The sequence below is a fragment of the Balaenoptera musculus genome, chromosome 1 (assembly GCF_009873245.2).
Source record: "Balaenoptera musculus isolate JJ_BM4_2016_0621 chromosome 1, mBalMus1.pri.v3, whole genome shotgun sequence".
Taxonomy (NCBI): Eukaryota; Metazoa; Chordata; class Mammalia; order Artiodactyla; family Balaenopteridae; genus Balaenoptera; species Balaenoptera musculus.
In genome coordinates, this window is record NC_045785.1 from 9,832,930 (window position 1) to 9,845,658 (window position 12,729).

The 12,729-nt window shown below is 44.7% G+C and overlaps 1 protein-coding gene across 1 annotated transcript; it reads left to right on the forward strand.

The window, feature by feature from the left end:
- Positions 1-2,537: 2,537 nt before the first annotated feature.
- On the forward strand, positions 2,538-12,729 carry C1H1orf158 (chromosome 1 C1orf158 homolog). The gene is made up of 4 exons (XM_036833216.1): positions 2,538-2,861; positions 7,439-7,552; positions 10,936-11,113; positions 12,324-12,729. The coding sequence occupies exons 1-4, from the start codon at positions 2,748-2,750 to the stop codon at positions 12,506-12,508; spliced, it is 591 nt and encodes a 196-aa protein (XP_036689111.1). The 5' UTR covers positions 2,538-2,747; the 3' UTR covers positions 12,509-12,729.

A 12,729-nucleotide genomic window follows, 5' to 3' on the forward strand; every position in this document is an offset into this window, starting at 1 on the left:
CCCGACCAGGGATCAACCTGGGCCCCCTGCTGTGGAATCTCAGAGTCCTAACCACTGGATCGCCAGAGCATTCCCAGGGTTGTTTTTTTTTTTTTTTTTTTTTTTTAATGAAACACTATTTTTACCTGAAAGAACGACTGGTAGACAAATAATGGTTATTCGAATTGGAACATTTGGCGGATGATTTCTCAAAAATGAATGATGGAAGGCTGTCACTTCAAGGAAAACAATGGTCAGTAGTTGTTGCCAATGACAAAAATTTTGAGCTTTCAAGCTAAAACTAGAATTTTGGAAAACCTGTATCTACCACTGTGAGCTTGTCAACTTCCTAATAGGTGCTTTTCTGATGATATCAGTAGGGATATTAGCACATGTGATTTTTTGGGGATATAGTATAATGAAACATGTCAACATTTTGGAAGATCTGCTCAGTAAAATTATCTTTTCCAAATGACCACCATCATGTTACAAGCTTACAAATGGGATAAAGATCTATCCGAATCACAAGATGAATCAGTGGATTTTAACGTAATAGAGCTCAAAGAGTTCACTGAATAGTTTCAGATTCCACACTGCAACTAAACTTTAAAAACTGCCACTTGTTGAGTTTTGGTGTAGTAGCAAAGAATATCCATGATTAACTGCAAAGGCTAGTAAAATGTTTCTCTTTCTTCTAACTACATATCTATGTGAAACTGATTTTCTCCTTTAAACGAAACAACATATTACAACAGATTGAAAGTTTGTTGTTACTTATAAATTAATAAATACTAATTAATATATAATATAATGCATAGGGTTGGGTAATTCTGTGGTGTAATATTCCTGTCATGACTGATTTCAAGCTACCAACGTGACTACAGAATGTAGTGTTGGCTCTCACGAACTGGTACAGTCTGGCTCCAGACCACTAATATAATCCACATTTTAAAAAGCCCTTTGGGTCCTCAATAGTTTTTAAGAGACTAGAAATTTTGAGAACCACTGCCCTAGAGAAATGGCTATATCTGGCTACTAGGAGACATGTTCTGTGTCCAAAAATATTTAGGAACCACAGCTACGTGCAACAGGGATGATTATTAAAAACGTTAACCATATTGAGGAAAAGAATTCAGACTCAAATGAATACATGCTAGATGATTCCATTTAAATCCACAATCAGGCAATACTAAGCTTTAGTGTTTAGGAATGCATCCTTTGGTGCTAAGCATATACAGAAAATCAAGGAAAAGATTGCCACAGAAGTCAGGTTGGAGTGGAAGAAGGCATATGGGAACACTTCTGGGGTGCTGGGAATGTTTTATTTCTTGACCTACATGCTAGTGGGGTTTTGTTTACTAGAATTCAATTTTTCTGTACATTTATTTTTAATGTAATTTTTCATGTTTGTGTTACATTTTACAATAAAAAGTTTAAAAAAATGGAATTATACAGAACATGTAGCTCTCTTGGGTTTTGATTGAAAGGATAGCCCATCTTCCTGGCTCAAGACTTGCCCAAACTATGGTACCTGCCAAATAGAAGTTTGCTCTGCTCTATCTTCTATGCCTTTTCCCTGCCACATAGTTAGTTTCAATATGGAACAAATAATTTCCTGGAGTTCCTCTATTTTTGTTTAAAGGCCATTGGAAAACACTTTCTCTGAATTGCCTGCTTGAAATGGAATGTATTCATTTGTGGCAAGCAAGACTACAGTGTACTGCTTCTTTAACTTAACCATATATTGCAGGCATCTTCCTATGTCAGCATTTTTTAACAGCTACAGGGTATTTGTTTATATGATGTGCCACATCAGCTCTCTGTTGGTAGATATCTAGGTGGTTCCTGATTTTTTGGCTTAATGAATAAGCAAGATCATGGTCTTTATCCTATTGGACTGAGCTCTGTAGGGATGGGGCCCTGGTCTAGCCACTGATGCCTTGTAGCCCCAGCTCAGTGCCAAAGATGTGGCATATGTTTGCTAGAATGACTCTGGAATGAATGAATGGAGATGATCTGAATGAACAATATTTATTAGTTTGACCACAAAGATAGGATTCTTCCTCAAGCCCCTTAGGCAACGGGGCAGATGGGCAGTGAGTAGAGCCTAGTGGTTTAGACCTGAATCAGAGTGGATTTAAATCCCAGCTCTCCACATGTGTGACTTGAGGCAGCTACTTAATCCCTCCTTGCTTCAGTGTCCTCATCCATAAAATGGGTACAATCATTGGCACCTGCTTCATAGGGCTGCTTTGAGGATTAAACAAGTGAGTACATGTAAAAGTCTCAGTATGGGCCTAGCACATCAGCACTCATTAAGTAGTAGAATGTGATCATCTCAACTCATTCTAGTTGTAAAAATGCAGCAAAGATGATGCCTTTTATCAGGTGGTGACATAGAAACCAGATCCTTCTGCCTCCTGCTTTTGTGGTGATTGTTGTTGGTTTGATTTGCTTTTGTGGTGTCAATTTTGCTCCTGAAGAATCAGCTGCCCCCTTAAGGAGAGTATTTATACTCAGAGTCTATCACCATGGAGACAGTCAACAGTAGGGAATCCAAGATCACATCACCTCTCCCTGGAGGCTGAAAGTGGACTCTCAGGGTCCTTCTTTTATTCTGTGAAGTTAGCAGAGTTTCATCTACTACCACTCCTTTTGACTGCTGAAAAGACAAAAAAGGCATCCCAAACTCAGCAACTTCATAACATCTCCCACCCCTGAAACCTTAAACTGTGTTAAGTCAAAGAAGCTTGGGGCAAATCTTTACCATGCAGTTTCTTACTGCAGTAAGTCCACAGTCATTCTCCACTCCAAGCTGGAAGATTGAGGCCAGGTATTCAACCAGAGTGCTCACTGGAAACTGGTTGGAGGAGAGGAGGAAGGTAAGAAAAGAGAAGGTGGACAGAGGGCTCAGAGGGAGACCTGGCAGGGAGAGGGAGGAGTTAGGGCATTATTATTTTCAAAGGGCCATAGGCGACTGCATCTTAAGAAGGTGGCATTAGGGACTCTGTGCTATACATAGAGGAGTTACGTTCAAGCAATCATCAAGGTCCCTATTACATCTTGAAAACATCATAGCACAGGTGTCAATATGGTTGTGCCTTGCAGTTCTATATTCAGTGGAGTGTTTCTAGGCATCCAATGTTCCCTGTCCCTAATTCCACTGCACCTTTATTTGAAGAATGTCTGCTCTCCCTGGGCTGGTCCTTCCCAGAATGTGTTACCTGCCAAGGCAGGCTTGACACTCCTTGTGTTGATGTCCAGGGATGAACTGCTGCTCTCTGGCACCTGTTGCACAACCTTGCCCTGCCTGTGCATTTCAGCTTTCACTTTCAAAACAGAACAAATGGGCTTTTGGTGTTCCCATGTACCTTAAAGGTCATCACAAAATACTTTGCCTGAATTGGCCTACTTAAAATAGAATATCTTCATTCGTGGCAATCAAGACTGACCCACTTAAATTTCTGCAGAGACGTCTAGACATCTTCACGTCTTCTTGGAAAATAGGCAAGGGGAAGAGGGTGAGATAGAATTGGCAGCTTTGATGCAAGTGCGGGGAAGGTTGACGGTGATTTCTGAGAACTGGAAAAGGCTGTTTTCATGGGGGAACATTAACATTTACCACCCCTCTGGCCAGATGTGGCTTTTGGCCATTTTTAGCTCTGACTGCACTTGGCTTTGTTTGGGGAGTAGGGGTGTGTAATCCAAGGGCCAATCCCTTCAGGCTCCTGTGGGCAAGGCAGTACCCAGGGATATTATGGACTGGTCCAACACCTAGAGGAGATTGAGTAAAGAGAGCAGAATTGGAGTGATGTCAGAAAGATGGCAGACTAAGAAGCTCCAGGTTCCTTGTTCTCCCATGGAAACACTTAAAAAGCAACTATAGCCTAACTGAAACAACTATATGGGATCTCTGCAAAACAAAGGTCTATAGCAAAAAATCAAATGCCCAGTAGAAAAAGCCACGTTCAAAATAGTAGGAGATTCCATGGCATTTTTACTTGCCCTTTCTTCATTCCCTCCCCAGCACAGTGTGGTGCAGTGTGGGGGAAGGAGTGGCTCAGCTCCCAGTTCCCTCCCTGGAACCCAGAGGGAGCGGAGCAACATTGTAACCTGTCTGGAAGCTGCCTGAGGGATTGGTCTCTGTTCTGCCTAACTCGAGAGATCAGACAGGGAAAAGTGGGTAGTTCATATTTTAGGCTAGGAAGAGCTTGAAAAGCAGCAGTGGTCACAGTTAATGAAAGCTGCCAGGGGACTACAAACTTGCAAATGTCTGGGGGCAAGAAATTATAGGTAGAGGAATGCAACAGAACATCTAAGGCTCTGAGAAGAAGCCAGGGAGAGACTCCTCAGATAATTAAGGTATTTTAAAGCAGCCACGCACACAGGGGAAATAAAAAGCATGCGCATGCATGCACAAACACACACACACACACACACACACACACACACACACACAGAGGCCTAAGGAGGATGCATGCTCATGTTCAGAAAAGTCCTGAGAAGAACTTAAACCTTCATACCTGGCTGATTCCAAGGCTCAGAACATGCCCTGCTACTTAGCGGAGAACTTTCCTTGAGTGGAGCCAGTCTGCAAAGACTAGGAGAGATGGCTGTTTTTTTCAAGTGCTCAGTGTTCAACAAAAAAATCATAAGGCACACAAAGAAACAGGAAAAGATGGCCCACTCAAAGGAAGAAAATAAAGTGGCAGAAATGGTCCCTGAAGAAGCACGGGCAATGGAAGTACCAGAGAAAAACTTTAAAAAACCTGTCTTAGGGGCTTCCCTGGTGGTGCAGTGGTTAAGAATCCACCTGCCAATGCAGGGGACATGGGTTCGATCCCTGGTCCGGGAAGATCCCACATGCTGCGGAGCAACTAAGCCCATGTGCCACAACTACTGAGCCTGTGTGCCACAACTACTGAAGCCCGCATATCTAGAGCCCATGTTCCTCAACAAGAGAAGCCACCACAATGAGAAGCCTGTGCACCTCAATGAAGAGCAGCCCCTGCTGGACGCAACTAGAGAAAACCCGTGCACAGCAACTGAGACCCAACACAACCAAAAATAAATAAATAAAGTAAATAAATTTAAAAGAATTTTAGAAAAAACCACCTGTCTTAAATATGCTTAAAGATCTAAAAGAAAATATGGACAAAGAATTAAAGGAAATCAGGAAAATAATATATAAGCAAAATGAGAATACTAATGAAAGATAGAAATTATAAAAAGGAACCAAACAAAAATAATGGAATTGAAAAACACGGTAACTAAATTGAAAAAAAATTCACTACAGACATTCAACAGTGGATTTGAACAAGCAGAAGAAAGAATCAGAGAACTTGATGACAGATCATTCAAAATTATTGAGTCTAGGGAGCAAAAATAAGAAAAGTGAACAGATCCCAAGGACTTATGGGACATCATCAAGCTGACCAGTATACAGATTATGGGATAAAAGAGAGAGAGTAAGGGGCAGAGATTATTTGAAGAAATAATGGTGAAAACTTCCCAAACTGGAAGAAAAGATATGGATCTACAAATCCAAGAAGCTCAATGAAGATCAAATAAAATAAATCCCCAAAGAGACCCACACAGAGACAATTATAATCAAACTGTTGAAAGTCAAAGAAAAAGAGATCATCTTTAAAGAAGCAAGAGAAAAATGAATCATCACATACAAGGGAGCCCTAATAAGATTATCATTAGATTTCTCAAAAGAAATCTTGCAGGTCAGAAGGCAGTGGAGTGATACATTTAAAGGGCTCAAAAACAGCAACAACAAAAAAACCCCACCCCACTATCAACAGAGAATACTGTTTTAGCCAGCAAAACTCTACTTCAAAAATAGAGAAATTAAAACATTCCCAGATAAACAAAAGCTGAGGGAGTTCATTACCACTAGGGCTGCCCTACAAGAAATGCTAATGGGAGTCCTTGAAGTTGAAATGGAGAAATGCTAGACAGTAACTTGAAGCCATATGAAAATATAAAGACCTCTGGTAAAGACAAATACACAGACAAATATAAAAACCATTATTATTATAATTTTGGTTTGTAATTCTACTATTTTCTACATGATTAAAAAACCCAAGTGTATAAAAATAATTATAAATCCATGTTAATGCATACATGGTATATCAAGATGTAATTTGTGACATCAATAACATAAAATGGGAGAGGGCAGAGCTGTAAAGGAGTGGAGTTTTTATTAATGAGTTAAGGCAAGTTAGTATCAATTTAAAATAGATTGTTACAAAGCACAGCTAACATCATACTCATGCAAAAGAATGAAGTTGGACCCTTACCTCACACCATATTAAAAAATTAATTCAAAATGGATCAAAGACCTAGATACAAGACCTAAAACTATAAAACTCTTAGAAGAAAACATAGAAGAAAAGCTGCATGACCTTGAATTTAGCAGTGATTTCTTGGATATGACACCCAAAACATAGGCAACAAGAGAAAAAAATAGTTAGATTGGACTTCATCAAAATTAAAAACTTTATGCATCAAAGAACTTTATCAACACTATCAACAGAGTGAAAGCAGGATCTTGAAGAGAGATATTTGCACACTCATGTTCTCAGCAGCATTATTCACAGGAACTGAAAGGTAGATGTAATCCAATGACGAATGAATGGATAAGCAAAATGGAGCATGTACATACCATGGAATATTACTCAGTCTTTAAAAGAAAATTATGACACATGTTACCGTGTAGATAAAACTTGAAAACACTATGCTAAGTGAAATAAGTCAGTCACCAAAAGACAAATACTGTATACTTCCACTTATCTGAGGTACATAGAGTAGCCAAATTCACAGAGACAGAAAGTAGAATGATGGTTGCCAGGGGCTGAGGGAGGGGAGATTGGGGAGTTGTTGCTTAATGGGGACAGAGTTTCAGTTTGAGAGGATGAAAAAGTCCTGGAAATAGAGGGTGGTAGTGGTTGCACAACAGTGTGAATGTACTTAATGCCACTGAACCACACACTTAAAAATAGTTAAAATGGTACCTTTTATTATGCATATTTTACCACAATGAATTTCAAAAAAAAAATCAGCCACAAAAATGTAATATAATGGGGGAAAGAAAGAGTAGAGTTGGGAAGAGTGAGGAACAAAAGAGAAAAAGAAAGGGAGGAGTCAAGCAGGAGGGAGGAGCAGGGAGAGAGAGGAGAGAACAGAAACAGGTGCAGACCATGAGATATGGTCAGGTGACACCAAAACAGCTTTCCCAAGGGCTCTTGGAGGGGTGCCAAGTCCCTGAGCACATTCCTTTTCAAGTACTGGAAGGGAGGGGGGCACAGTTAAGCCTGTGTTGAGCAGGATGCCTGGGGCCCATATTTACCCTTTTTCTGCCCAGCTGCCAATTGTTGGGAGCGGAGGGGATGCAGCAGAAGTTTGAGAAGGGGCATCACAGAAACTGTCCTGAATATTTGGTCTTTTTCAGTTCACCAAAGCCACTGAGAAAACACCCCAGACCATTTATAGAAAAGAGTATACCCCCTTCCCAGGCCACAGACCGGACCAGATCTCCAGGTGGTACAGCAAGAGGAGAGTTGAGGTAAGAGGGCTCGGGACCCCTCACTCAGGCCTGACTCCCTCCCAATGCTCAGGAGACACTAACAGCCAGACTCTTTCTAGACCCATTTCCCTCTTAGAAACTCAGGAGTAACCTCATTAAATACCCTCCCCAGCCAGGGGGCTGCCAATGTCATTTACCCTTATTTACTGGGTGGACAGATGTCAATCTAATCTCAAGCTGGTAGCATTCCCCTTGGCTGGTATCCCAGCACTTTCCTGGGCCATTTCCCCCATTCCTTCACACTTTTCCAACAGGGTGCAGGCAAAGAATATGGGAAACAAACAAAGGTAAGTGTTCAATTAAGGTGAATGTAGTCAGGAATCACACAAAGTACTCCAAAAGTTAAGTGATGGTGATGTTTAAACAGTGTTTGCAGTAGCTATGCCCAAGCGTCCTGTTCTTTTGTATGAAAAGTCAAGGACCATTCAGTGCACCCTCACTTGTTGGGTGTCTGTTTGTGAGTGTGGCTGTGTTCCAGGCTTTCAGAACAGGGAGCAGGGCACTGCCACCTCAGAACATGCCTTCCATGCCCAAGACCAGGCATTTGAGACATTTATTAAATTAGGTGAGAGGGTGCCAGAGGCTCAGAGATCCTGGCCCTTCCAGGAACAGGAGGGAAAGCCTCTTCCTGTATCAACCCTCATGGGTACTTCCCACCAGGCTCAGCCTGGAGAGATTAAGCTTGTAGGTGCCCACCCACTGGGTGCATAACTATGCCCTGTCCCCACCATGATCTGGGTGCTCCCCCAAGTTATTTCTTCTGCCAGCGTGCTGCTCATAGAGGTGATTTCTGTCCCCTTGCTCCCACCCCACATAACCCTACCTTTGCCTAAATTCAGGGTGGGGGCAGGGAGGCACAGAATGAGGGATGGGCATCCTTCAGGATGGAGCATTTTAGAGCTGGAAGGGACCCAAGGGATTGTCCAGCTCAGCACCCTCATTTTCAGATAAAATGTGCCCAAGGGTGGCGAGTGTCTTGTCTGAAGCTGTGTAGCTTGTCGGTAAGGGACTGAGCAGGGGACTGCTCAGCAAATCAAGAAATCAAGCAAAGAGTCTCCTCAGATCCCTTTTTACCACCTGCCAGAGTTGACTCTTCAACTTCTGCTTTTGGGGATTCATGTCAGTATAAACAGTGCCAGATTTTCAGTTCTGTGCTAGCATCCCTGGACCCTGTTGGCATCTCTGGTTTGTGCTGTCATATCTGGGTCACGCTGCATGGTCCTCGGACCATGCTGATGCTTTGGTGCTGCCAACCATTAGCATTAGTGTGCACTGAAGACACAAACATATTTTAATACAAGGAAGTCAAAATTAGAACCCACAATCTTAACCATCCCCTAACCATCAATGTACATGAGGCATTTAGCCTAGCTCTCAGTATACCTTTGGTGCCCTTTCTTAAAGACATGTGTTGTCCCATCACAAACCCTGATGAAGGGATAACCACACATACATAGAGTCTGGATAAAATTAAGATACCTCCTCCAACACACACACAAAATAGAACCGAGCAATTGGATATTCGTTCCTAGGGATTCTGTTCAAATAGCCTGTTTGTGTGCTGAGGACACTGGACACAGCATCACTTCCACGTGGCTGCTTCAGTTCTGTCAGCTCCTCTATGTGCTTCACCCTGTGCTCCCCTACTGCGACAGCCTCCATTTCCATCTCCCTCCCCACTTTACCCTTCTCCCTTTGTCAAATGCTGCACCTGCTCTTCAGATTGACCATGGATCAATGGAGTTTTTATCCCCTAGGCAGGTGTTTTAATCATGTTTTTTATTTTCTGTATTTTACTTTGATCTTTTAGGGGCCTTGCTAATCCTGGAGAGGTGGCCCCTCCCAGGGCTAGCTAATTCCTAGGGACAGTAAACAGCTTGCCTGCCATCATGCCTTTCAGATGCAAACCAACCAATCCAGAGCCCATCCCTCCAATCACCTCCTTTATCTAATGCTCACATGCGAGGCCAATATTCCCCACTCCAGGGCCAGGCAGGGACAACCAGAGACACCCTGAATTTATCCAAACTGTGCAATCCTACACTTCTCAAACATGCCTTCCCTGCTTTGCCCATTCCTTTGTTGGAAAGCACAACGAAGGCTCTGGGCCATGTTCTATCTTCAGTCCTTCTGCCTCCTGACTGACCCTTGTGCTTCCCATGTGGTCCTGTGTGATGTGACATGCCCCCTCCTCTTGGGAATTGTAAGTGATAAGCTCTTCTTTCAAAGGCAGTTGTCTCTATGTCTGTCAGCTTACCGTACCTGATCAAAACAAAAATCTTGTGTACATGGTCAAGATAGCAGAACTGCGCCCCAAACCAAGAGAAACAGCAAGAAAATCCCTCTTGGCCTCTCTCCTTTCCCTGCTGTGTTGCCTCCTCAGAACTTCCCTTGGTTGATGAGAACCCCTCCAACTTGCTTTCCCTGACCTTGGAAATATACTCCAGACACCTGGTGATGCGGATCTTGGGAACCCCTGCTTAATGTCTGTGCCCATCCCCCTTCGTCTCCTTCTGGCATTGTGATCTGACTGATTTATGGAACCACCACTTGAAATATTTGGTGCAGCCAGTGTTTTTAGGCCATAGTAGACACAGACCTCCCCACTACTCCAGACAAGAGGACGAGCATGGAAATCCACATTATCCTCCCTGTAAATTAGCCCAGTCCTCTAGGATTCCCTTTTAGGGCCAAGAGGATTTTCTTAGGAAAACCACTGATTCAGGCAAACGTCCCAGAGTCGGGAGAACACGGCTTTCTTCTCCCTGTAAATAACTCCGCACCAAAGAAATCACTCCCTGAGTTGCCAGCTGAGGGAGACATAAATCCTTTGCAGGAGAAGGCAATTTATGGAGCATTCTCTGACTCTTCCCATAGTAACTGATTGAAACAGAAGGTGCAGACGTCAGGCTCAGCATTTAACATCTCTCACTTGCCATGGAAATCGGCACTTGGAAGGATGAGACTTGAGACAAATCAAAGGGGGTAACTTCAGATCACAAGTGCATGTAATGAAATGGCTCAGACTCCCCCTATTCAGCTGGGTATCCTGACTTTCGTTTTAACGCATCCCCCCAGCTCGGTCTCGGGATGAGTTGTCTTGGCGTAGGCTGGGAGCTCCTCACACAGAGAACTGACTGCAGCTGAGGTGGGATGAGTGTTTGAAGGTGGACTGCGTCATGGTGGGCAGACAAGTGTGTTTCCTGTTGGTGGCTCCCAGGGCTCAGGCAGCCACACTCCCGTGGGGGCCCCCTCTCCCTCAGCACCACAGATCTCCATGGCGGGCAGATTCTGTCTCCAGCCACAGCCAGGTGGATGCCTTCCTCCGAACGGTAACATGTGCCCTGCGTCTGTCCTTCCAGGGGCTCCCGTACAAACACCTGATCACCCATCACCAGGAGCCCTCGTGCCGCCATCTGATCAGCACGTACGACGACCATTACAACCGGCATAACTATAACCCCGGCTTGCCCCAGCTCCGCACGTGGGATAGACATAAGTTGCTGTGGCTCCCAGAGAAAGCTGACTTCCCCCTTCTCGGTATTTTTATAATTCGGGATCACCCCCTTTATTGGGCTCTAAAGGGTTCATAACTGCATAGGGCTGAGGTGTGCCCACCTTATGCGGAAGAACCTCACAGGTGACTCAGGCTCCAGAAGGGCATTAGAATGAGAAGATAGGGAAAGAGTCCTGTTTACCCTCCAGGCCACCTGCCCTCTCCCTGTGTTGCTGGATGATGTTGCTGTGTGATGAAACTGTCACCTGCAGCACCATGTTTACCTGGAGCACAGGTGGTGGGGGGCAGCGTCACTGCACACTCAGTTCCATCATCCATTTCATAAATACTGACCAAGTAATCCCCAGGTGCCATGCCCTATGGTAACACCTGGGGACACAGCAGTGACAGGGAGGGATTCCTGCCCTCAGGGAATTGACACCCCCATGAAGACACACAGAAGACATCATTAATGAGTAAGATAACCTAAGATCCAGTACACTGCACCAGGATATGTGGTATACAGAAAAGAAAACGGGTAGCGGAGAGAAAGTGAGGCAGGTATATTGATTCTCATTTGGATGGGATGACAAAGGACGGTCTTTCTGGAGGAAATAACTGAGTTGAGAAGGAGGGAGCCATGCAGGAATTGGAGGGAAGAACATCCCAGGGGAGGCAATAGCGAGTGACAAAGCTGCAAAGCAGGGGTAGAGGAAGTCCAGGTAGGGGCTCATAGGCCACAATAAGGAGTGTGGATTTGGTCCTTCCCTCAGTAACAAGACTTTGCACAGGTTTACCAGGAGAGTGCCTTGGTTTGATTTACATTTCAAGCTGCCCCTATCCTTTGCACTTATCTTTTTGTGGAGAGTGAGCGGCTTGTCACAATGCATTACTTTGCAAGGGTTTCTCGCAAGGTCACTCTCTCAAGCTCGCGCTGCTCCCTTTCCTACTGGGGTGGGGCCCCTGAGGGGGTCACCCTCAATCAGGTCATGGGGCTGAATTTTCCAAGGCTTCTCACAGTGCCTGGTCCCTCCTAGGTCCACAGGGAGCAGGCCACATCCTGAGGCTCTCGGGGGTTGGCAGGACCACCACTCCCCTGCAAGCCTCCTTCTCCCCTCTGGTGCACGGCCAGCCTAGCTCCCTGGTATGACAGCCTGGGAGAACCTGCAGGGTCCAACCAACCATTCTCCTGTCCCATCAACACTGGCCTCCTCCTCTAAGTCCTGTTCACCCAGACTCTGGTTTGCCTTGCAGCTCCCCCTACAAACTACGGACTCTATGAGCAGTTGAAGCAGAGATGGCTCCCATCACCCGAGGCCACCTGGAGGGAGAACATTTACACTTCTTCCTGCCCTAGACCACCTTCTGGTGCTATGTCTCAGCGGGAGCATGCGATTCCGGGGCCTCCCCCTCACTTGCAGCCTGTCCCACACTCCTGAGAACTGCCACCCCATCACAGCCCAGGTGGGATCACATGGAGACCCACCACACCATCGGACCTGCCAGACAGCAGGCGGCTGCAGATACTTCCAGAGTTTTAAATCAGGCCCATCTGAGTGGCCCTTGGAATCATGGTCTGTGTTTTCCACTTTCCACCCCTCCTCCAAACCCACAGGTTCCTTTCTTTTCCAGCCCACAAATAAAGCCCTTTGACACAAGG

What these genes read in the sequence shown, in the direction of transcription:
- C1H1orf158 (XM_036833216.1), top strand. Translation starts at nt 2,748, where the DNA reads ATGCAGTTTCTTACTGCAGTAAGTCCACAGTCATTCTCCACTCCAAGC. An exon ending in ACAGCAAGAGGAGAGTTGAG is followed by an intron (nt 7,553 to 10,935) that starts GTAAGAGGGCTC and finishes CTGTCCTTCCAG; the next exon opens with GGGCTCCCGTACAAACACCT. An exon ending in AGCTGACTTCCCCCTTCTCG is followed by an intron (nt 11,114 to 12,323) that starts GTATTTTTATAA and finishes TTTGCCTTGCAG; the next exon opens with CTCCCCCTACAAACTACGGA.